At 29.9% G+C, this 22,968-nt stretch overlaps 5 protein-coding genes across 12 annotated transcripts in view; 3 read left to right on the forward strand and 2 right to left on the reverse strand.

Annotated features, from left to right (window-relative positions):
* LOC107994613 (inhibin beta chain-like) overlaps positions 1–1,796 on the forward strand; it is a 23,385-nt gene extending 21,589 nt beyond the window's left edge. The window contains exon 5 of the mRNA XM_017051604.3: positions 1–1,796. This exon is cut by the window's left edge and continues 7,956 nt beyond it. The gene's annotated coding sequence lies outside the window, so the exon portion shown is untranslated.
* A 1,513-nt stretch (positions 1,797–3,309) lies between these two features.
* Positions 3,310–7,794, reverse strand: LOC107994619 (cyclin-dependent kinase-like 2). 4 transcript variants are annotated; one of them, XM_062085066.1, is made up of 11 exons: positions 7,620–7,794; positions 7,014–7,088; positions 6,673–6,925; positions 6,323–6,520; positions 5,867–6,158; positions 5,308–5,704; positions 5,093–5,213; positions 4,287–4,418; positions 4,120–4,224; positions 3,802–3,988; positions 3,310–3,687 (listed from the first exon to the last, which is right to left on the reverse strand). In XM_062085066.1, the coding sequence occupies exons 3-8, from the start codon at positions 6,838–6,840 to the stop codon at positions 4,320–4,322; spliced, it is 1,275 nt and encodes a 424-aa protein (XP_061941050.1). In that variant the 5' UTR covers positions 6,841–6,925; positions 7,014–7,088; positions 7,620–7,794; the 3' UTR covers positions 3,310–3,687; positions 3,802–3,988; positions 4,120–4,224; positions 4,287–4,319. The 4 variants fall into 4 exon arrangements, with proteins under 4 accessions (XP_061941050.1, XP_061941052.1, XP_061941051.1 ...); XM_062085068.1 differs by lacking the exon at positions 4,287–4,418; XM_062085067.1 differs by having other exon boundaries at positions 4,287–5,213.
* Positions 7,795–8,476: 682 nt separating this feature from the next.
* On the forward strand, positions 8,477–13,227 carry LOC107994620 (zinc finger CCHC domain-containing protein 24-like). Of its 2 annotated transcripts, none has more exons than XM_062085099.1 (4): positions 8,477–9,247; positions 9,872–10,114; positions 10,455–10,619; positions 11,832–13,227. In XM_062085099.1, exons 1-4 carry the CDS (start codon positions 9,059–9,061, stop codon positions 11,844–11,846), a joined length of 612 nt encoding a protein of 203 aa, XP_061941083.1. In that variant the 5' UTR covers positions 8,477–9,058; the 3' UTR covers positions 11,847–13,227. The 2 variants fall into 2 exon arrangements, with proteins under 2 accessions (XP_061941083.1, XP_016907107.1); XM_017051618.3 differs by lacking the exon at positions 11,832–13,227 and adding an exon at positions 11,040–11,218.
* On the reverse strand, positions 11,787–22,425 carry LOC107994618 (Golgi-specific brefeldin A-resistance guanine nucleotide exchange factor 1). 4 transcript variants are annotated; one of them, XR_009832639.1, is made up of 14 exons: positions 21,085–21,345; positions 20,558–20,756; positions 20,261–20,488; positions 20,084–20,190; positions 19,039–20,016; positions 18,725–18,902; positions 18,515–18,630; positions 18,153–18,341; positions 17,651–17,986; positions 17,199–17,407; positions 16,850–17,095; positions 14,059–16,735; positions 12,776–12,973; positions 11,787–11,949 (listed from the first exon to the last, which is right to left on the reverse strand). XR_009832639.1 is itself a non-coding variant. In XM_062085064.1 (14 exons), exons 1-14 carry the CDS (start codon positions 21,223–21,225, stop codon positions 12,872–12,874), a joined length of 5,637 nt encoding a protein of 1,878 aa, XP_061941048.1. In that variant the 5' UTR covers positions 21,226–21,345; the 3' UTR covers positions 11,971–12,871. The 4 variants fall into 4 exon arrangements, 3 of the variants coding, with proteins under 3 accessions (XP_061941048.1, XP_061941049.1, XP_061941047.1); XM_062085064.1 differs by lacking the exon at positions 11,787–11,949 and having other exon boundaries at positions 11,971–12,973; positions 19,039–19,439; positions 19,509–20,016; XM_062085065.1 differs by lacking the exons at positions 11,787–11,949; positions 12,776–12,973 and adding an exon at positions 22,238–22,425 and having other exon boundaries at positions 13,822–16,735; positions 19,039–19,439; positions 19,509–20,016; positions 21,085–21,366.
* LOC107994614 (uncharacterized) lies at positions 22,072–22,899 on the forward strand. Its single transcript, XM_017051605.3, has 3 exons — positions 22,072–22,274; positions 22,425–22,534; positions 22,594–22,899. Exons 1-3 carry the CDS (start codon positions 22,169–22,171, stop codon positions 22,789–22,791), a joined length of 414 nt encoding a protein of 137 aa, XP_016907094.1. The 5' UTR covers positions 22,072–22,168; the 3' UTR covers positions 22,792–22,899.
* Positions 22,900–22,968: the final 69 nt, after the last annotated feature.

Raw genomic sequence — 22,968 nt, forward strand, 5'->3', positions numbered from 1 at the left:
ATATAATATATGCATATAAACGCATGTTTTTCGCAATAAAAAATTAATATAATAAAATTATATTTCGGATCTGTAACAGATAACCGATCGGGTTCACGTTTTTTTCCAACCATTTCATAATAAAATAGTTGTATATCAATATGTAAAATGAAAAAATGAAAAATGTGTAAGACGAGAAAAAAGAAGAAGAGAAAAGAATCGATAGATAGATAGAATAGGAGAGAATAGAAGAAAATGAAAGAAGAAAAAAAAGAACGAGAAGCAATAGAGACAAAAACGACAGTAGCATTAACAATTGCAATAAAAAATTAGGAATGTAATGACGAATATTTTCGTAAGCAAAGATGAGAGAAGAGAAAAAAAATTGAAAACGTTACCGCCTATCAATTTCGTTACTCTTACTATCGCGGTTTGTTGTTTTAAATTTTTCGCGTATCATATTATAGATGAAGAAAAATGGTGGAAAATCATAAAAAGAGGATCACGTTGATTGAAATTACCATTATGATGCTCTCATTAATGTCCACATTTTTGAAAAGTTAATCGATCGCTAAACGATCGTTGTAATGATCGTCCGTTGTTTCCTTTTCAATCAAAAATCGAATCAAATCGAATCACCGAACGTCCATGTATACGATATTCGTATCGTCGCTTAATCGCGCTTCGATCGCGTTTAACAACGGTTCGATCGGAAGAAACCCGTCCAAGTGCAATACCTATTTATTACTCGTGATTAATCAGCATCGTCTATCTCCCCACCCCCCTCTATCCTTCTTCGATTTAATACTTTTAATTCGATTTCATTCGTTTAATTCTTTGTCATCGTCTTTAAAATCGATCGATCGACATATATAAAGTATTTACATACTTATTTGCGCAAAATCTACACCATCGCATCGATAACGAACAATAGGACAGAGAAAATGGCTACGTTATTCGAATTTGCCGCGTCAACGTACTTTTTCGCACTTACTCGTTAATTTTTATTTTCTTTTTATGCTGTTCATTTATACTCTTATTTATTTGCAAAAATTCCATCTCTCCCCCCATCTCTCCCTCTCTTCTCCTTTCCTCTCCTCTCCTCTCCTCTCCTCTCTCTCTCTCTCTCTCTCTCTCTCTCTCTCTCTCTCTCTCTCTCCCTTTTCCTCTCCCTTTCTTCGTCTCCTTCTTCCTATCTCTTTGTACATTTGTCCATCTGTCCGTCCGATCGCTTGTGTCTGTTTGCACATTTGCCTATATACTTGCATGTCTTTCCAAATCTCTCTCTGTTTCCCTTTTAGTGATAAATAATAAACCAATATTAGATTACAATTCTAAACCGATAATTTCGCGTATAATAATGATCCGGTTTTGAATATCTATGTTATATACATATATATAACTGGGATAGCGATCGAGAATGAAAAAACGGAGGAGCGTGCAAATCTCGTTCGTGCGATCGCGAATCGTTTCGTGACAGGCATATACATAACGTACTTAAATACTTTGTCTCAAATTAAGATCTCTGCTTCTATTATCTTGTACATAAATCTCGAAACATTCGCGATCAGCTTCCTTTGTAATTAATATTGTATTAAATCTAAGTGAACGTATTAGCTATAACTATTCCTACGATGAACGTGAATGCTTTAGCTAACGTTTGAAGCGTGTGTTAATCGATTTACGCGCATTATTATTGTTAACGATATACAATTGTATTTACTTTTATAAAATAATGTCGAATATTGTAATTAAAATTCTATACCAAAAATACCATTCTGTATCCACGAGAGACGAATAAATAAAACAAATGAAAACAATCGCGTTTAAAGAATCTATCTTATATCCGAACGTTATATTCGAACGTTTTTCATCTCGGCGTTTTCGTATTGCGATTAAATCAAAATCTAATATTATTCTCAATCTTGTTCCATGTTCGCGAATAACATAAGAGAATGGAATTTAGACCATTATATTAAAAATAAAATTAAAACGATTTTATAGATCGATCTATAAATTTATCCATAATTGAATCTTTTAGATTAATATAAAATATACATAAAAATATCTAAATCCTTTATAATTCTTATATATATATATATATATATAAAATATAAAAAATTCATTTGCATATAAAATACATAATTTTTACAATATATAAAATTTATGTATACATGATATAAAACAGAAATAAATACATAAAATATGTATATTATGATATATAAAAATTAGAATAGATTTTATTAAGATTTTTAATCAATAAGTTAACAAAAATAATAAAATTAGGTATTTACTTATTCATTATATTTCCCATTATATGATATTGTAAATTAATTAATCAATTATTCGACTAAAAATTTTTTCGCTTCTATACTCCCTAAATTTAAAACTGAAACAATTTCAAAATAATTTTTCTATATCGATGAGATTCTTTTCGATTAATTAATTAATTAATTATTAGGTAAGAATTAATGCGATACATCGCGCAATATGTTTTCTATTTATTTATTTATTATTATTATTATTATGGCAATTATTTTTAAATACGGAAAATATAAAAATTATGAACATTATGAAAACTATAATTCTTCTCTAATCATTATTTCTTTCGCGTAATTAATAATTTTGTTGTTGTTGTTGTTGTTGTTCGAACGAATCAATTTAATCGTTTATCATTCGATTATGGAATGTAGAAAATTTAAGAAACATTTTTTATGTTAATTATTAATATACAAAAAAATTTCTTATTAAAAAAAATTCGAGAAAATAATTTAATTTCGAATGCGAATTTAAATGCACAAAAAACTCGATGCACAAATATTATTATTAATAAAAAATTATATTATATATTAATATTAAATTAATTAATTTTTAACATTGTGTCTTCGAAGTGCTAGAAAATACCAAGAACGCAAAATTGAAGTTACCAACCTTCTCTCCATCCTTATCTTGTAATATTGTTCTCCTTTTTGTTTCTAACGTCACGAATACCTTCTTGCACATTCTGTTTTATTAATAGTGAAATAAAGGTTTCAACATCCAAACGCGAGATGGCGTTAATCCGAGAAATTTTTTTTCGAATCATTGTTTAACATACGAGAAATATGTATGTAAATATAAGTAAATATATAATAATAAAATAAAGAAATAAATAAATAAGTAGTATTACGAATGTTCCAAAATGAAAAAAATATTGTAAATATTGCAAAAATATATTTTAGAAACTAAGAAAAGCTAGAGAATTTCATGGAAAAAAGACAAAAAAAAAAGAGATTTATTTTTCAGAATTATTCCTAGAAATCACATAAAATTCTGAAAATATTACGCGTATTTGATGTTTTATTCGTTTTTTTATTTATTTACATGACAAATATTTATTTATAAAATAAACAATTTTTAAAATGTCAAAATTTCTTATTCTCTATTCTTCATTGAAATTTTTGTTTTGAGTACAAACTTACGTTTCTTTGTTGTTTTTATTTCTTTTATTTTTAAATTCAAAATCTTACTCTTTTTTTATCAAACTAATTCAAGTTTAAAAACATTATTCATATTTTTATAACACGAAATGTTTATTCGTGAAAAGTGAAATCAATTATGAAACTCGTTTAAAATTAATATTATATAGCAGTGCTAATCGATCGAAAGAACTAATCGTCGAAGAATATTGTCGATTCTTTCACATTTTTTTTTATTTTTTCTTTTTATCTGAAACAAAAAAGAAAAATGAAAAAATAATATAATATTTTACATTTAGAAGACTTTAAAAAAATATTTCTATATTAATTTTTTTTATAAATTAAATTTATTCGAATATATTACCAATCGCTTCTATTATCTTCAATTATAAGCAAAATATAAAATCTATCTATTACTGTATACGTATGTATGTGTGTATGTGTGAAATCATGAAATCCATCCTTGTGATTAAAGAAAAATCGTTCTTTGGAAAAGGGATCTTTTTTTTTTTTTCTCTATATCTTTATTATATTTCGAACTTCTTCTGAAACTATGTTATAGAAATTATTGTAATATTAAACAACCCATAAATTTCAATCTTTATACAATAACAAAATGTAATTGTATCTAATTTTCAAAATATTCTAATCGTAACTAAGATAATAGAAAAAATATTCTTACAAATAATATTCACTAGATATACATGTATATCTATCTTAAACTTCAATTGAAATATAAATCCATTTATAATTCTATATGTATCTTTAAAAATGATTTTTTCAAAACCTGTAACAGAAAAAAATAGGTTAATTAGTTTAAAGATTCATTTTTATCATATATTTACTTACTAAAAATGTTTCAAATTATTCGACGATAAGAGACTATAATGTTATATGATAATGTTGTATAAATATGATATGGATCGAATGGAACAAGAACGCATTGCTCTCACTTTCACAAGAAAACTTTCGATGAGATAACTAAAAATTTCATTAAATAGATGCATAAATATATAAAATAATTGTAACAGTAATAGGAAATTATATTATCGATTCTTTCAAGCTTATACCAATACGATTTCAATATAAAATTTCCTACTTACATGAACATCTTGTGATATTTGTTATTATAATTGTTATTAATAATATCAATGATTTTTGTTAATTTTTCATAATATTTTAAACATAGGATAAATCTAATAACATATAATAAGTATTTATATTTAGTAAAAATGTAGAATATTTTTTTCCTTTTCAATTGCAAACATATATATAATTAAAGGGATATTTGTGTATGTGTGTGCGCGTGCGTGCGTGCGTGTATGTAATATTAGAATTTAAGAAACAACTATGATATACTAGATGTATCATTTTCATTGATACAGAAAAAAATGCAAATTTTCACATTATTAATCGTTTGCAAATATTAAATGAAAATGAAGTTAAAATATCTATTTGAGATCTTTTTCTTAATAAATACGTATTTTTTTCTCTTCTGTCCTTTTATTATTCTCTATACTCGAACAATCGTAAAATGTTCAAAAAAGCTATAACGTGATAGTCTTTTAATAATCATGCATAGCGATTCCCTTCTGCTTTACTTTACGAATGTAAGTTGTATTTGGTATGACAGAAATGGTATCTATGTTACAAACTTTTCGTAAAGGATCGATGCGCAACAACGATGATGAAGTTTCGCGTAATTCCACTGTATCTATCGCTTCGGACTTTGTTTTGTCGTTTAAATCTGTCGCGATAATAGTATGCATATGCCATCTATGGGGAGAAGGAAAAAAAATAAAGAGAAAATAAATGAAAAAAGAATAATCGAATGATAAATCAAGTGATTTAATAATTAAAGAATAAAGACCTGGGAAAATATTGAGAAACAGTTTTCGACGATGATTCGAACAAACTCGTAGAAATACTCGGCCCTTTTTCACTCAATATTTTACTGGATAAAGGATTCATAGAAGATTCTATATCGATACTTTTCCTCAAAACTACAAGAAATTTATCGACAAATCGATCTTGTATAAAAAACGGATGTTCCAAGAGCATGAAAGATTTTGATCTTAAGTCGGGATCCATACGAAGACATTGAGCCAAAAAATCGATGGCGATTATATCCCATTTGGGAAATAATTTACGAATCGAGAAAAGACCGGATTGAGGTGGTCCTATGAGCTCGTCCGCGCTCGCATGCCGCAATAATTGACCAGGTCTGCTACGATCCATTAAAGTTTGATGCTTCATACATAGTCCTCCTAAAACGGTACAACATTCTTTTAAGCATTCCACGTTTCTTCATCATGCAAATATTTTTTTTTTTATCTTTTCTTCCTTTTTTGTGCGTAATAATTAACATATATAAAGATAAAGATAAATAAATAATAACATAAAGATAAAAAGATAAATTACAAAATTACCAAGTATTTTGGTTATTCGATAGAGTTGATCTACGTCGCTATCACCAGGAAACAAAGGATTCCCGACCACCATTTCCGCATACAAACAGCCTACCGCCCAAATATCTATCGGTCTGCCATATCGAGGATCACCGACTAACAATTCCGGGGCACGATACCATCTTGTCGCCACGTAATCCGTGCAAGACTCATTTGGACTATTTACAAAACGTGCAAATCCAAAATCGCAAAGCTTCACCACTCCATTCGGAGATATGAGGATATTTTCTGGCTTGACATCACGATGCATTATCTATCGATGAAATGAAAAAATAACGATCGATCGAAATCGTTGTAATTCTTCAAAATCGATCTTTTTTCCAAACGTTCTCTTAAATCGAAAACTTAAGCGACAATTACATTCAAGTATGCGTATATATATTTTTTTTTTTTTACACATTTCTCGATTACACTTACGTTACTACCGTGACAAAAGTCCAATCCACGAAGGATTTGATAAATATATCGCTTGGACATTTCCAAACCTAGACCATGTCCTCCGACATTTTCTAACTCGTTCAGCAAAGTATGATCCAAATATTCGAATACGAGATAAAATCGTTTCTTTCGACGAAACACTTCGATCATATTTACCAGATTATCGTGACGTAATTTCTGTAAACATGCTCTTTATTCTCATAACAAGGTAACTAATGTGAAGAAAAATATGGGAAAGAGGGAAGGGTAGGGGGAGGGAAGAGAGAGAGAGAGAGAGAGAGAAGAAATGAGAAAAAAGGAAAAAAAGAAAGGGAATATATATGACATACTTTCAACATTCGGATTTCTCGAAATGCCATTTTTCGCACTTCGTAATCTTCCTCGGTTTCGAGAAATCTTTTAATGGCTACAAATTGCCCGCTCTCGCGATGCTTACATTTCATCACCATACCATAACTTCCCTCTCCTACGATTTCTATCATCTCATATTTATTCATCCTGACTCACGCTTAAAAATTCCTCTTAACTTTATTTCGATTTTCTTTTTTATAATTTCTTTCCTCGACGGAACATAGCCGTTTTCTATTAAATTTCAAAGATTTAAAATTTATTCTACATATTATCTTGCGATATGTATGTATTTACTTACATCATATGGATCATTACTTACCATTTACCGTATGTTCCTTAAAAAATTATTCGATATATTTCGATATCGACTTCGATAGCAAATAGTATCTTCAATCTGAAAAATAAGGATAGGTTAATCGATCATGACTCGTACATATGTACGAATAATAATGTCAAATATAACAAAATAACGAAAAGTAAAAAAAAATAAAATGGTAAAACAAAAATCAAGAAAAAATATTTATATGTATATAAAATAAATTCCACAAAATTTATTTTTATTATCGACACGGAAGGTTAAAAAGTAATTATATGTATAATAAAATTTAATACCTACGTGATACAACGATAAAATTTTGATCAAATTATCGAATTCACGGTTTCGAGAAATTGATTCGAATTCTAATGAAAATTAAATCTATTTCATGACATAGTTATATCATAAATCATAGATAGGGTTGAGAATATTAAAATTCATCGTTTAAGATTCAAAATTTAAATAAATAATGATCGATATTAAACATTTTGTAGATGAAATTTTCATCTACAAAAAAAAAAATTTATGATAAAATATTTTGATCGTTTAATATTAAGAAACGAGATATACGAAATTGAAATTTAATTCGAGGATAAATTTTCTAATTACCTAATTTCCATTTTTGAAAAAGCGGTATATTTATAAGAAGGGGAAATTTTGATCGTGTCGATCGTCAACAGGAAGGGCTTGATTCGCTGAAAGTAACTGGAGGCGAGAATCTTTGCCATAAGTAAAGATGTTGGAGGCAAAGTCCGAGCAATACTCGTACTCGTACTCGGTGGCAAGCTGTTCGATAGATAGCAAGCACTGAAATAGCTGCACCACATGGCGGGGGTCTCTTTAACGCTGATGTTAGATTCATGTGTATGCGTTTTTACGTATACGCGGATCGTGGAACATTGTCGATGTTCAGACTAGAGACAGACCCTTCGCGAACGAACGCAGTTGTCGACTCCGGAAATACATTTTCTGTGAAATCGTATATTAACATCGATACTTACCGCGCGGCGACACGTATCGTTGTTGATTTATTATCAACGCTGACCAATTTTTTTAATTTCTATTCGGATATAATTGATTCTGTTCGAGACGAAAGAAGAAGCATAAGGATAGAGCAACTCGACCGGAACAAATACCGCTCCATCATCATCGCCATCGTTATCGGTATCTCCATCCTCCATCATTGACAAAAAATACATAAAAGAATAGTCGAAGTTCGCATATAATAAAACAAATATTTTTTGAATGAAAAAGAAATTTGAATTGAAATCTTGCAAGATTTGAAAGATATAATCGTGAGAATAATAAAAGAAGAAGAAAAAATAATATAAAATAATCTAGGAATCTGATATCATTTTCACGAAAAATATTTCACCTTGAGATTTCTGAACGTTCCAACGTTCAACGAATAAGTTTTTGTTACGACATCGCGCATATAAAAGCTCGCATAAAGGTGAATTCGAAAAAAAAAAACACGTAAAATTAAATGAATTTTAACTTAATCACGTAAAACAATTATACATGGCGTGATGTTACATATTTTATGAATATATCGAAACGCAGAAGACAGTTCGAAGTGAAGTTTCGAATGGAAACGTTGCCAATTCGACGTTGCATTATTGTAATGTGCATCCATACGAATACATTGTTTGAAAAAACATGTTACTTGTTGACATGTTACTCGACAGCAGACAAAAAAACGTATCGTAGAACGAAAAGCAAGAATCCATGCAAATCCTACAATGATCTAATGATCAAATGATCGTCGTGTATCACAGTGCCTTAGGTCTTAAATTAATCTTGAGAAACAACCGGCGGTTGCTGGGTGAATTCGTATTTTTAAACGAAATAGTCAGTTACCGATAAGTGCATCGAGAACGCTTCTCGTTTCATTTCAGTGATTCGTAAATATACTCGATGTGTAAAAATGAGCGATAGTAATATCATTTCCCAAATATATCCAATAAGCAATTATTATATTTTCTCAAGCATAGAAAAGATGAGGATTAAATTTGAAAAACACGTGGGAGGACGATAAATTTTTGATTATGGCCGCTTGCCATCCAACACCGGCGATTCAACATTTGCAGGAATCGTCTCAGTTCGGCCTTGGACCTATGAACGCTCTCGGTAGCCAAGGTCGAAAACCTCTTCACCAACCACATTATCCGCCCCATTTGCTCAATTGGGTCTATCTAGCAATTGCCGATCAAAATTCTGCTCAAACCCGAGATCAGGTTCTCAAATCTCTCTCTCTCTCTCTCTCTCTCTCTCTCTCTCTCTCTCTCTCTCTCTCTCTCTCTCCTCTCTCTCTCTCTCTCTCTCCTCTCTCTCTCTCTCTCTCTCTCTCTCTCTCTCTCTCTCTCTCTCTCTCTCTCTCTCTCTCTCTCTCTCTCTCTCTCTCTCTCTCTCTCTCTCTCTCTCTCTCTCTCTCTCTCTCTCTCTCTCTCTCTCTCTCTCTCTCTCTCTCTCTCTCTCTCTCTCTCTCTCTCTCTCTCTCTCTCTCTCTCTCTCTCTCTCTCTCTCTCTCTCTCTCTCTCTCTCTCTCTCTCTCTCTCTCTCTCTCTCTCTCTCTCTCTCTCTCTCTCTCTCTCTCTCTCTCTCTCTCTCTCTCCCTCCCTCCCTCTCTCCCCCTCCCTCTCTCCTCCCTCCCTCCCTCCCTCCCTCCCTCTCTCCCCCTCCCTCTCTCCCTCCCTCCCTCCCTCCCTCCCTCCCTCCCGCCTTTCTAAAAACATTTTTCGATTAAAAAATTTGTACGATTTTTTTTATTATCAATATAAAAAACAAAATAACGTTTAACATTTAAAATAACGTTTTAATGACAATTAATCGAACGATTATCGATTTATAATATATTTTAGAACAAACTTGTTCCGACAATCTGGAGCGGTTTTTCAACAACGACGTCACAAACTCATTCTCATCATGATACATTCGATCCTTCTTGCGCTATAAGTGGCAATTTTGCGGACAATATCAACGAACTTGCAGATCGTTTCAGAGAATTGGGTCTATTAGATAGAAAACCAACGAAAAGGCCACCACCTAGTTATCTCTGTCATCTGTGTTTCAAGAAAGGTCATTATATCAAAGATTGTCCGCAGGTGTGTTTTTCAAAATCTTCTTTTCGTTGTCGATAAAGTTTAAAGTAGAAGATTACCGAGGATATTACCTTTACATAGATGTGCATTATTTTTAGACCGATCCGAATAACAACGTTCGTGAATATCTCGTGAAATGTGTCATCCAGTATTTCGAGTCTTTCTCGTATACGCGCCTAAAACGCTATGCTATTGCTATTATTACTATTGAATTATTGTTAATTTTGAACGTTAGAAGAAAAGAGAAAGTGGATACGATATAGTACAAAAGACAATAAAAACTTAAAAACATAAAAATAAGATCAATAATAATAATAATAATAATAATAATAATCGATTCTAGGCAAGACCAAAGGGTGAGGGTTTAACACCGTATCAAGGGAAAAAACGATGCTTCGGAGAATACAAATGTCCCAAATGCAAACGCAAATGGATGTCGGGTAATAGCTGGGCCAATATGGGCCAGGAATGTATTAAATGTCATATAAACGTCTATCCTCATAAACAAGTGAGTAAAAATTTACATTTATCAAAAGTTTATTCTCATTAAAATATACTTTCGATAAACGTTATTTGAGTTAAAAAACTTTATCAAAAGAGAAAATAAAAAAGCACATATGTAATATAAGATATCCATAATTTCGTGATCGTAAATCATTAATAAGTAAAAATTTGTTGCGAAGCCAATATATATATATATATATATATGGGATATATTATTTTTTCCATTCTAACAATTCAGCAATGCAAAACTATTAAAATACATAAATACCTTTGATTGTTAATAATCTGCTATTGCATCAAATTCGTATTAAAATTGTTTGTCCCAGCTTGGCAACGAGTAATCACAAATTTACCGCATTTTCATTGCACGCCAACATAATTGCGTAATTACGTAATCTCGTTACATTTTACTACATATTTTCAGAGACCATTAGAGAAACCAGACGGATTGGATGTGTCCGATCAAAGTAAGGTCCATCCGCAACATCTCTGTCAAAAATGTAAAACTCTTGGTTACTATTGTCGAAGAGATCAATAATGCGATATACTATATAAGACTCCTGATTAACTTTAACAAACAGAAATACAAATTCAACGTACATATTCGTTGTTCTTTTAAATTCGTACATGACCAATGATGAATCTTCGTACCGATCGATGAATCTTTCCTGAAAATTTACCATTACTACAACATATTGTAACTTATTGATATTTGTTCGAATCTCACATAATGTGGTATTCTATTTTTCTATACATTCTATTTTTTTATACAATTATTCACAACAGATAAATATATATATATATATTATATTATATATATATATATTATAATATATATATATATATTATATATTATATATTATATATTATATATTATATATTATATATCATATATTATATATTATATAAAAGTTCGACATCCTATCCAAGTTTTTCTTTCATTTATTATAACGATTATTATGCATTAATACGATCATTTGTGAATAAAGAAGGCCATGAAACAGAAAACTCTCTCGTGAAAAATATTCTAAAACAATTATGTTTTCGTAAAAAATCGAAATGTAATATATGTATAATATATATATATATATATATATATATAAGCATACGTGACTACTTACTATAAAACTATGCGAGTGACCGTATAATTCGTTGAAGAAAGAATAGAAAGTTTTTCGGTCAACAACTATTCTTATTAATATACATTGGATTTCAGATTGTCCATTTCTAAATTTGTCTTGACTGGAACGCGCCGCGCCGCGCCGCGCCTTCTTTCGATGTTTTTGATTCCGTCTCATAGAGTCGAAATATTATATGCGTACACATCTATAAGTCTACAAAATAAAAAATACGGAGACCGTATATGTTTTCTATATTTAAAAATTCAAGCAGCACAGCTGCTTTTAATATTATTTAACGCGTTTCTTTGATACAACATTGTCTACATGTTAAAATGTCAAATGTTCTAACGATTCCAACTTTCGATTACAAATTTTGCAGAAATTTGTATTATTGAAATTGAGATAAATTGTATATACACAGCATAATTATTTGTGATAAAATTGCGAAAAATCACAGGTATGTTACAAGATGTTCCAACTTGCTTCTTCTCTTGAGCTTATGCATTTCAAATTTTACATATTTGTATGTACATACATACTTACATAAAAGATAAAGAAACGGAAAAAAAAATATTAATAAAAAAAGATTAAGACGATCGATCTGTTCTATCTTGCAAACTGCACATATTATTATCGTATAATTGCAACAATTATCGATTTATCACTCGTTCGCCTAGGAACAATTTAATGATTATATTAATGATATCGTAATTCGTGTTGTCGTATCTCAATACATCGTAGGTAAGTATATATCGGTATTAATAAAAAGCAATATAAATAATTAAATTTTCATAAAAATACTTAACTTATACATATCTAACGATGATGATACAATGATACTCGTAACGACGAGAACGATAATGATAGCTATTATAAAGATAATCGAATTCCACGAAATACGATACCGAATCATAGATATTACAATCATTTATGTATATATACGTATAATGTGTTAATAATAATATCAAATGAATTATTATACATTATTATTAATACATATCATAATTTCAAATATACAAGAAGCCAAAGGTTCACCTACTGTAACATGTAGCAAATTCTTTTTCGCTAAAACTTCACCCAAAAATTTCTGTGTCGCAAAAATAATGATACAATATTCATAACGAATGTACAATGGTCAAGGATTAGTTACGACGAACAGACGATCAGCCGCAGGATCTTCGCTAAAATATGCCGCTGAATTAAACATCGTCGTCGCTGCGGAATCTACAGTCACTGTCTGTAAAAGATAAAAATATTCAATTATTCTTTTACTTATTATTCTATTATTTGTCTTATTATATCTATTTATTAAATATAGTTATAAATATGTATATACAATTATAGTAAAAATATTATACTTTATGCAAATTCAACTGTAATAAATTATGTTATCAAAATTATAAATAATTCTGTTTTGATGACAAAATATTGTGAATGTATAGATGATGTGGAATAATGGAATAATATATAGAGCAAGTTTCTTTATTAATATTATTATCGTATATCGTTTCAGTGAAACAAAACAGTGAGACAAAATCAACCCCAAAATTAAAATTTCAGTATTATTCTCATTTTTTAAAAATAAAAATAATAATTATAAAAAATAAAAAAATAAAAAAAATATCAATGTTAACCATAAAATATTAACCATATAAACTGTAAAATATTCAAATTTTAACCCTTTATTTTATTATTTTATTATAAAAAATATTTTTAATTGAAATTGAAATATAAAAAAAATACATATATACATAAAAAAAAAAATATAAAAATTTGAGGATGGATTTCATAAACTCAAGATTTTTCATCGAAAAATAAATTGCTCCCTATATATATAAAAATTTTTATTAAAATTAAATTTTTCAAAATTTATTTTTAAATTTCTTTGAATACTTTTGCAATAATATACAATATTATAGTAATGGAATACTTTGATAATTTTATAATATATAAAAATGATAATGATTTATTCTTATTAATTTTCAATTTCTATAAAAATACAATTAAATGTATTTTTTGTCTTAAATCTTTGAATCAATATAAATAAAACGAAACATCGTTAATTAAAATTCACTATTTTTATAATTTTTGTTTAATTTTTTATTTGTTTAAATAAAATCACAAAATGAGACAGCAAGAGAGAGAGAGAGAGAGAGAGAGAGAGAGAGAGAGAGAGAGAGAGAGAGATGAAGACAGTTAGATAAATAGCAAACAGACAGGAAGATAGAGAAAAAATAACGCATTATCATTGATTTTTTCTCCATAAAAACCGAAAGAATAAATTAAATTCATTTTTGTAAAATGCGAGATATTGATTTCTACCTGATATGCATCCGAGCAAGAAGAAGAATTTAATATTCCAGTACGTTCCATTCCTTGTATATCCGATAAATATTGTTCGGATCGTAACAAGGTTTGTTGACATTGCCTCTGTTCTTCGTATAGTTTCATTTTTGTAACTTGCTTCGATTCATCTCCATTAATAATAATCGATTTTGACGATCGATCAGATCTTTCTTCGTTCGATAGTTTCGTTATTGTCGATGGTAATAACTCTGATATTATTGGCATTTCCTTTTGATATTGTTCTTCAAATTCAGTAATCACTGATGAAGATCGATGATCAATGTTACAATGAGAAATATCGATAGATTCTTGCGCGGTTGACATTCCTGCAATCGTACTCGATATATTCGGGACTTGTTGATCGACCAAAGTAATCACCTGTTGCGATTCTTTATTCTCATCGAACGATGAAACGATATCGGCAGAACTCGAAATTACCGAAATCGATCTTGTCTTTGGATTTACAACCGAATATTCCGCAGTGGGCAAGGATTGCGAATGTGGATGAGATTCGTTTTGATTCCGGCAATTTTCCCCGGTATCGTTAATAATCAAATTATCGATCGATGTAGATTTTGGCTGAGATAAGGCTAAGGATCCCGAGAAACAGGGCTGTCGTTGCTCTATCAAACTGATCACTTGCGAATTTTGTTGCGATTGCACCGACTGAGGAGAGCATGGTAATGGAACAACAACCGGTGGTTCTGGAAATAATTCCGCTTTCAGATTGGGTAAAAATGCATCTATCGTTCTCCAAGTTGGGGCCCATAAATTTGATGTTGGGGCTAATACGCTGGCAGAAGACATAACCAACAACATGTTTTTCAATGATTCCGGTATGGCTTCGAAAAGAAGCTCGCTATTATCTGCGTGCATATAAGCACGGAGTAAGCTTAATACTGTTAGCCAGAGTGGTAAAAATCCAGGTAGAGTCAGCAATGGATTCAAATGATGAAGAAATACCTTGGATAATAACATGGCTGCCCTGACCCTTGTCTCTTCTACACCGATAGGATCGTTCGAGGCTATCGGACCGAGTAATTGAGCCAACAGAGGGAACAAAACTTGTTCCAAACATTGAGACCACTCGATCGCCGATAATTGTGCCAAATCGTGAGCAAGCAGAGTACTTTGAAGGTACGTTATGGCTGCTGTGCGTACCTGTCTACGAGTATCGCAACACAATCTTGCAATTCCTTGTAACAAAGGTCTCCACACCTGTAGCCACAAAGAAACATTTTCCGTAGCATTACCCTCTTCGGCCCACCATCGAAATACTTGAGCGATTCTAGTATGAAGCGTATGCATTAAATCTAACAATTGTATAGGACTTTGTTGATAAGTGGCAGCAATACCAACTTCCTCTTGAATATTGAGCATTTTGTTCCTTTTTCCTGTACATTGAAGAACTGCTTCGGCAAATGTTCTCACGCAACGTATACATAATTCAAAGTTAAATGGAGTTACATGAGCCACGTCTCTGACTAGGAATGTTAAACTTTCGCAGCATTTAACAAGGGCAGCAGGATCGTGAGGTTGTAAATCACGATCTAATACAATCGTGTCAGCGGCAACAGGCAACGGTGCTTCTGTCCCTGTTGGAGATACGAGTACCCATTCTGGTATAGGACTGATCGGTCTAGGATCCAACATCGATGTTCTAGAATTGGTCGCTTCATCCAATACGGTGTTCGATTGTTTCGGCATTAGTGCTCCAGCACCTGCACACTCCAACAAACTGAATACTACTTTCCAATCTTCCGTGCTATGAATGTTAGCTGCGCCCGTTTTAAGCAACTCGAACAAACCGTAAGCGATCTGCCTCGCAAGTGGTGTGCTTGTAGCGGAAGGAAGATGAGTTAAAGGTAACAAAGGCGGCAAAACAGTACACGCGTATTCTTCTCCCCGTAATAATCTAATCGCTAATCTCAACATTCCAACGGCAACTCGTTCCAAAAGATATGGATGATTTTCACGCGCGGCAATTGTCAATAATCCGTCTAGATGGCCCTGTACTATCGGCCAAATACAAGTTACTCTATCACGATTTTGAATAGTTACTTCCAACAAAAGTTCCAATAGAAACACCGATACATCTTCATCGTGAGAGTTTAGATATACCAAAGCACCGACAAAAGATCGAAGTGATTCAACCTGCAAAAACTTACTTTCCTCGATGATTTGTTTAAGATAACAATTACCAATAAATTCCGTAGCTCTTTTTCTTGCGGTTGTTTCCGCTGGATGAGACATGCGTGAAGTATCCAAAGCTATATAAGAATATAAACTGGATAATATTCCTTGATCTACCGGAGCTGGTTTCGGTGTAATTGGTTCTCGAAGTAACGATATCCTTCCGGATGGATCGATAAAATCTTCTCCTTCGGTCAAACTTTTCGGCAATAATCTTGCCTTGTATAACGATTGTAAACAATCGATGATATTTTTCCACGCGCCTCTTATCGCATCTCCATGTATATGAGTAATTTTGAAGAGAGTACGCGCAGCTAACTGACACTTGTTACTTCCGCCAAGCTGTAAAACCACTTGATCGGATTCACCACCGGTCGCAAGACCCGTGAATTTACACAAGCTTACTATAAGAGTATCCAAATCGCTGCTCATCCCATAATGAGCACTGATAGAAGCGCAACTATAAAAAAAAAAACGCGACTTCATTCTTTCTAACATATCACTATTATTTCTTATCAATTATCATTTTAAAATATTCAATTCTAACATGAATATAAATATGAATATAACGAACCGATGGAAAGCTTCGGCGACTCGACGTTGCAACGATCTATCGGGCGCTTTATCGTATGCCCTGCAAAGCGCGCTTATAATAGGACCCCATGCCCGTTCTGCTAACTCCTTATCCACAAATTCACCAGAATTTCCAATCCTTAGATATAAACTTTCAGGCCCAATACCTCTACGTAACAATACCTTCCATAAATAATTATCTTTCACCAAACCGGTTTGTTCGGCAGGCATCACAATTTCTTCGCCCCTAATAAAAAAAAATGTTACACGTATCTGGTCATAAATATAAATTACAAGATTAAAAATCGAGATAATTATGATCGTAAAGAAAGCGCAAAAGAAAATTTTACTTAATAGAGGCATAGATTTCATCTAGCATTCCTTGATCAAAATCAGTACCGCCATTCACTTTTTTCAAATTTCTTTTAAATTCATCAGCCGTCATCGGATTATTTTGTCTTTTCACATTGTAATTATGCTGATCAACATTTAACATAATTACAGCATATGCTAAAGTAAATGCAGCATCTGCTGATGCAAACGGCCTTCCATTACTGTCCTGGAAAACAAACAAATACGCGAACTTTTTTTACATTTTATAATTTTTTATATTATTATTATTATTATTATTATTATTACTACTACTACTACTACTATTACTACATTTATATGTTATGTTATTATTTATATTTACATGCGCGCGCCATACACACACACACACACACACACACACATACACACGCGCACGCACGCACGCACGCATATATATATAGATACATATCAAATGGAAAACCAAACTCACGTGCCAATGTTCGGCAAATTTTTCGAGCAACAAAGAAATAAGTGGCGCTTCGCCAGGAAGTCTGAAAGATTCTAAGTAAAGTCGTAAAGCTTGATCGATTCGCATATCCTTCAAATCAAAACTATGAACGAAACAATTTAAAATATTTTTATTTTCTTTTTTACTAATGTATTCTCCAATAGCTTTTTTATCAAGACCAGGATTTTCCTTCAAAAATTTAGCTACTTTCTCTGGATCGGGATTTCCCGGACTTCCACCCAAAAGATTATGTTCCGTAAGTTTAGCAATTCCTTCTCGTGGATTTTCATTGAATTTTTCTGTACCAAGCATCAACCACTACGTATAAAAAGAATATATATTTCTATGATTTTTCAGAAAAATAGAAGAAAAATAAAGAAAAAATGAAAAGAAAAGAAATTGTAAAAATAAAAAAAAAAGAATAAAAAAACATGCAAGAAAAACATAGACGAAAGAAAAAAATGTATCGTAATTAAATACAAACCCGTTTATTTGCTTTGATACTAAGCAATTCTTCTCGTGTTGGAAGATTTGGTGATGCATCATGTCGAGATGGTTTACACAATTCTTTGTAGCCTTTACATCTAATTTCCATTCCAGAAATCAACGTGAATATAGCATCCAAAGAAACGAACTGCATATTTTGCATATTACCCATTAATGCGGAAGCATTCTAATAACGAAATGTAAATCAAATACAATTTTTAACAAATAAGATAAAAAAAGATAAAATAAAAAAAGATAATATATTAATATGAAAATTATATATAACTATATATATATATATATATATATATATGTATATATTATATAGTTTTTTTTTATTATCATGAAATCAAAATATACCTTTGACAATAGTTTCATTAATTCTTCATATAAATTAGAAGAATACAAGCCGCAATCATAATTCAAATATAATTCTGCTGGTAAACCAGATATTCTCCATAATCGTACAATAGCTTCTAAAATTAAAAAAAAAAATCAAACTTTATTGCATTACTTTGATTAAATGACATTTCATAAATAGAGTTAATAATAGACATATAATATCCGTACCGAGAGCTAGTTCACGCTGATCATATGATATCCTATTCGAATCTGAACTTACTATTTCCATTAATTTGTTTATATAATGCTCCATTTGGAATTTCAAATGCTGTCTTTGCGATTCAAATAGCAAGAACGATACTTGCAAATCCGCTGCAAGAATCGACAATCGATCTGTGCCAAGAAGCTATTAAATATAATTATAATTATTATAATTATTTATATAGTTATAATTATTCATTTTCTTATGTTTCTATTCCCAAATAAACTTAACAAAAATAAAGATAAAAAACTTAACAAAAATAAAGATATCGCATCATTACCAAAATAAGATTTCTACAAAGATCATCTTTCACAAGTGCCACTAATGATGGAAAATTGGAAAGATAGTCAGCCGCAATTTCTAAAGCTACTTGCAATAAATTGAGCCCAAGATGTGTCATAACTTCGTTATTTTGTTTATCGAGAGGACTACATAAAGATACAAGAAATCTAAATAATTCACGGACACATAAAGCACCATAAGGTGTTAATTGTTGATGTGGCATAAAACGAACTCCTTGGGCATTTATATATTCTTCAATTTGTTCAGATTCTTTGGTTTTAGATGTTTTGTATGCATTATTTATATTTTCATCGACTGATATTAAATCTTCAACACTTTCTACCAAAGATTTTATTGAATCTGTATTTTTTTTATCATTTATAGATTTCTTCATGTCCTCTATAAAATCAACAGAATCAACAGAATTAAAATTACAATTTAAATTATAATTAAAACAAACATAATTACCTTGGTTTCCTTCTTTTAATAAATTTACTGATTTAGTTTCATTGTATTTATCTATTTCTATATTGTCTATATTTCTATCTTCTTTCGATAAAATTTCTTTTTCATCAATCATATTTCTTTTCTCCTCTGTTTCACTACAACTTTGCTTATTACACTCTTTCGAATCTTTTACATTTTCTTTTTCTTTTTTCAAATCAAATATATTTCCTTCTTTAATAGTTTCGTTTACATCATTTAAATCTTTTTTGTTATGATTTTTGTTATCATTCTTTTCTTCTTCTGTTTTTTCGATGCTACCTTGATCTAAAGAACCTTGCATATCAACAATATTTCCTGTCGAACTAACAGGCGTCGTCAAACAACTCGATCTAACTTTATCAGTTGGATTTGGAAGTGGATCTTCAATATCTCCTATATTATCTACATTCTGTTTTGCCTTTTGTTTACTATGGTTTTTATTTCTTCTGTTTTTACTTCGATTACTTTCCATACTATTTGTTCTCATTTTCTAGAAGCATACAATTATATATAAATAAAAAATATTATATTCGATCGACATATTTAGTAAATCTTACTTTCATGTTTAATAAAACTCTAGTATCATCAACAAATTGAGGTAATCGTGTGAAAAGATGTTGTACCATATCTCTTAAACAATGCTCTGCTGTCCTTCTTAATAATTCTGTCAACCAAAAGAATATTGTTGTGAAATTAAAAAATAATTTGAAATAAAATATTCAAAATTTTCTTACCACTGAGTCGTGTTTCAAAACATATTCTAAAACAACTGAGCATAATTTCACAAATACTTTCGTTTGAAAGATAATCACCAGCTGGTGCTAACATAAGAGCTCTTAAAACTTGAAGAATTCTCATTAAAACAACTCCATCTCCAGATGCATCAGTCCCAACAAATCTTGCATGCGTAACAGAATCAGCAATAGCTTCTACACATTGGGCTATCGCTGGATGATCTGAATCTATAAAAATTATTTATTTTAATATATATATATATATATATATAAACGAATAAAATAATGAATATGTACCTATAAGACCATAAGATATCATTTTATTAACAGCAGATAATGCAAGACTTGTAACAGGTCCAGTTGTTTCTTCTGATCGTATAATCTCTAAAAATGGAGCCAAAAAAACACCTGGATCTAAATAAGATAAATCTTTTGCTTCATTCAACATCTCTTTTAAACTGAATAATCCTTTTATAAGAGTATCTTGATCGTCATCCTTGAAAATGATATCAAAATATACAGATTATACAACTTAGAAAAATCTGAATTAAAATAATCATTTTCTAATTATAATAATATTCATGTGTCATATCTATTCTACTATTTAATGTAATCTGTTTTATAGTAAGCATATTATAAAACCAGGTAACAATAATAATAATAATAACAATAATAAAAAATTATATATTATATTATATATATATATATATATATATATATAAATCTAATTCATAATTAAATTTATAAATAAATAATTATAATTGTGATAAAATATAAGTATATTCTTTTTTTTTATATATAAAAAGAGGCAAGAATATTCTAACCTGATGAGAGTGAGAAGACCATCGAGCACCTCGTCTCATAGCCGTTACTAGGAGGCAGACCTCACTCTCAACAACGTATAAACCACCTCCAGGATAGGCCATTTTCACAATTCTACCCATCTTTTTTAGAACACTTGTCATTTACACCATTTTTTATTCCGACGAAACCTTAGAAAATATTCAATAATTCGTAACGTCAAGTGTCAAGGGAACACTTTCAATACGATAGTCGTTGAATTGTCACTTTAAAAGAAACGTTCAAAACCGATAATAATATGCCATCTAGCGTAAAAATTAAAAATTATTTAATTACACATATTGCATTTATATAAATATAAATAATATCAATTTTCATGCAAACACAAAATCATATATTTTCCATTAATTTTGATATCATTTTCAATTTTAAAATAGAATTCTAAATCTAATATATTTTAAAAAAATTAGTATCATTTTTGTTCAGAAATTTCATTGAAAAATTTATCACTAATAAAATTTCAATAGAAAAAAAAAATCACAAAAAAATATAAATTATGCCAATTTACAATTCAATTATCAATTAAAATTTATTATAGATAACACATAAACATTTTTCATGGAAACAGTACACTTTGATATTGAGATAAACTTATATTTTTCCAATTATCATTCACCATATGCATGGCAAGTTAAAATATTATAGAAAATTTTAAATAATTGTGAGTATATTAATTGTTAGTTGTAAAAATATATAATATGTGAAGTAATAATAATAATAATATATAAATATAAATTGTATACTATTTAGTATATAATTTATACATTAAATTCTTTAAATAATATTAATTTTTACCATATGTGAATTAAGAAAATGTGTAATATGTTAAATTTTTGTTAATCTCATTTTTGAATAAAATAATATATAATTAATAAATATAACAGGTAGAACTGAAAATTATAGAATTTATACTCAAATACTCTGTTATTAAGAATCGATTACTTTAGCGACGATATTTTGTTTAAGTAATAACCTAGAAAAAAAAAACTTTAAAATCTTTTCTTTACATATTTTTTTTTTTTAATTAGAGATTTAAAATAAATCAATATGCATAGAATATCTTTAGATTTTATGAACGATATGTCGAAAATAATTCTTAAAAGTAGTCTGGCTTACGTAGTCGACAAGAAAAATTATGTGACAGCTGTTAAAGGTCCGAACGACTGTTAATGTTTTTTAATTATTGAGAAAATGTTGAATTTCTAATAATTATTTTAAATGAAAACCAAAACATAGAATTATTTATTCTTTCATATTAATGATTTTATGAATTTATTACAATAGATTTTTATTTTCAGCACAGAGGAAAACGCGATGCCTACAACAAAAGAGGAAGTTAACCAACTTATTGCATCTCATAGCATTGTGATATTTTCTAAAACAAGTTGTCCATTTTGCAAAATGGCTAAACAAGTATTAATCAAATAGTTTTTTTATCTTCATTTCAATTAGCATAATATGATTTATTTCAGGTATTTCATAATTTGCAAAAAGAATATACTGCTATCGAACTGAATGAAAGGAATGATGGAGATGAAATTCAAAGTATATTAGGAGAAATGACTGGAGCTAGAACAGTACCTAGAGTATTTGTAAATGGAGTATGCTTAGGAGGTGGAACAGACGTGAAGAAACTTTACGAAACAGGAGAATTACAAAAAATGTTTTAACAGATTACTTCTGTTGCTTATATTCTTACCCTTATTATTTATATTATAATTTTATATACTCATATTATTGTTAATTTTATTAAATAAATAAAAAGAAATAACAAAAAATATTATAACTTTAATCTTTATATTTCCATAACAATAATTATAGATAATTATTGTAGTCAAGTTAAAACA

Source organism: Apis cerana, linkage group LG14 (assembly GCF_029169275.1).
Source record: "Apis cerana isolate GH-2021 linkage group LG14, AcerK_1.0, whole genome shotgun sequence".
NCBI classification, from domain to species: Eukaryota; Metazoa; Arthropoda; class Insecta; order Hymenoptera; family Apidae; genus Apis; species Apis cerana.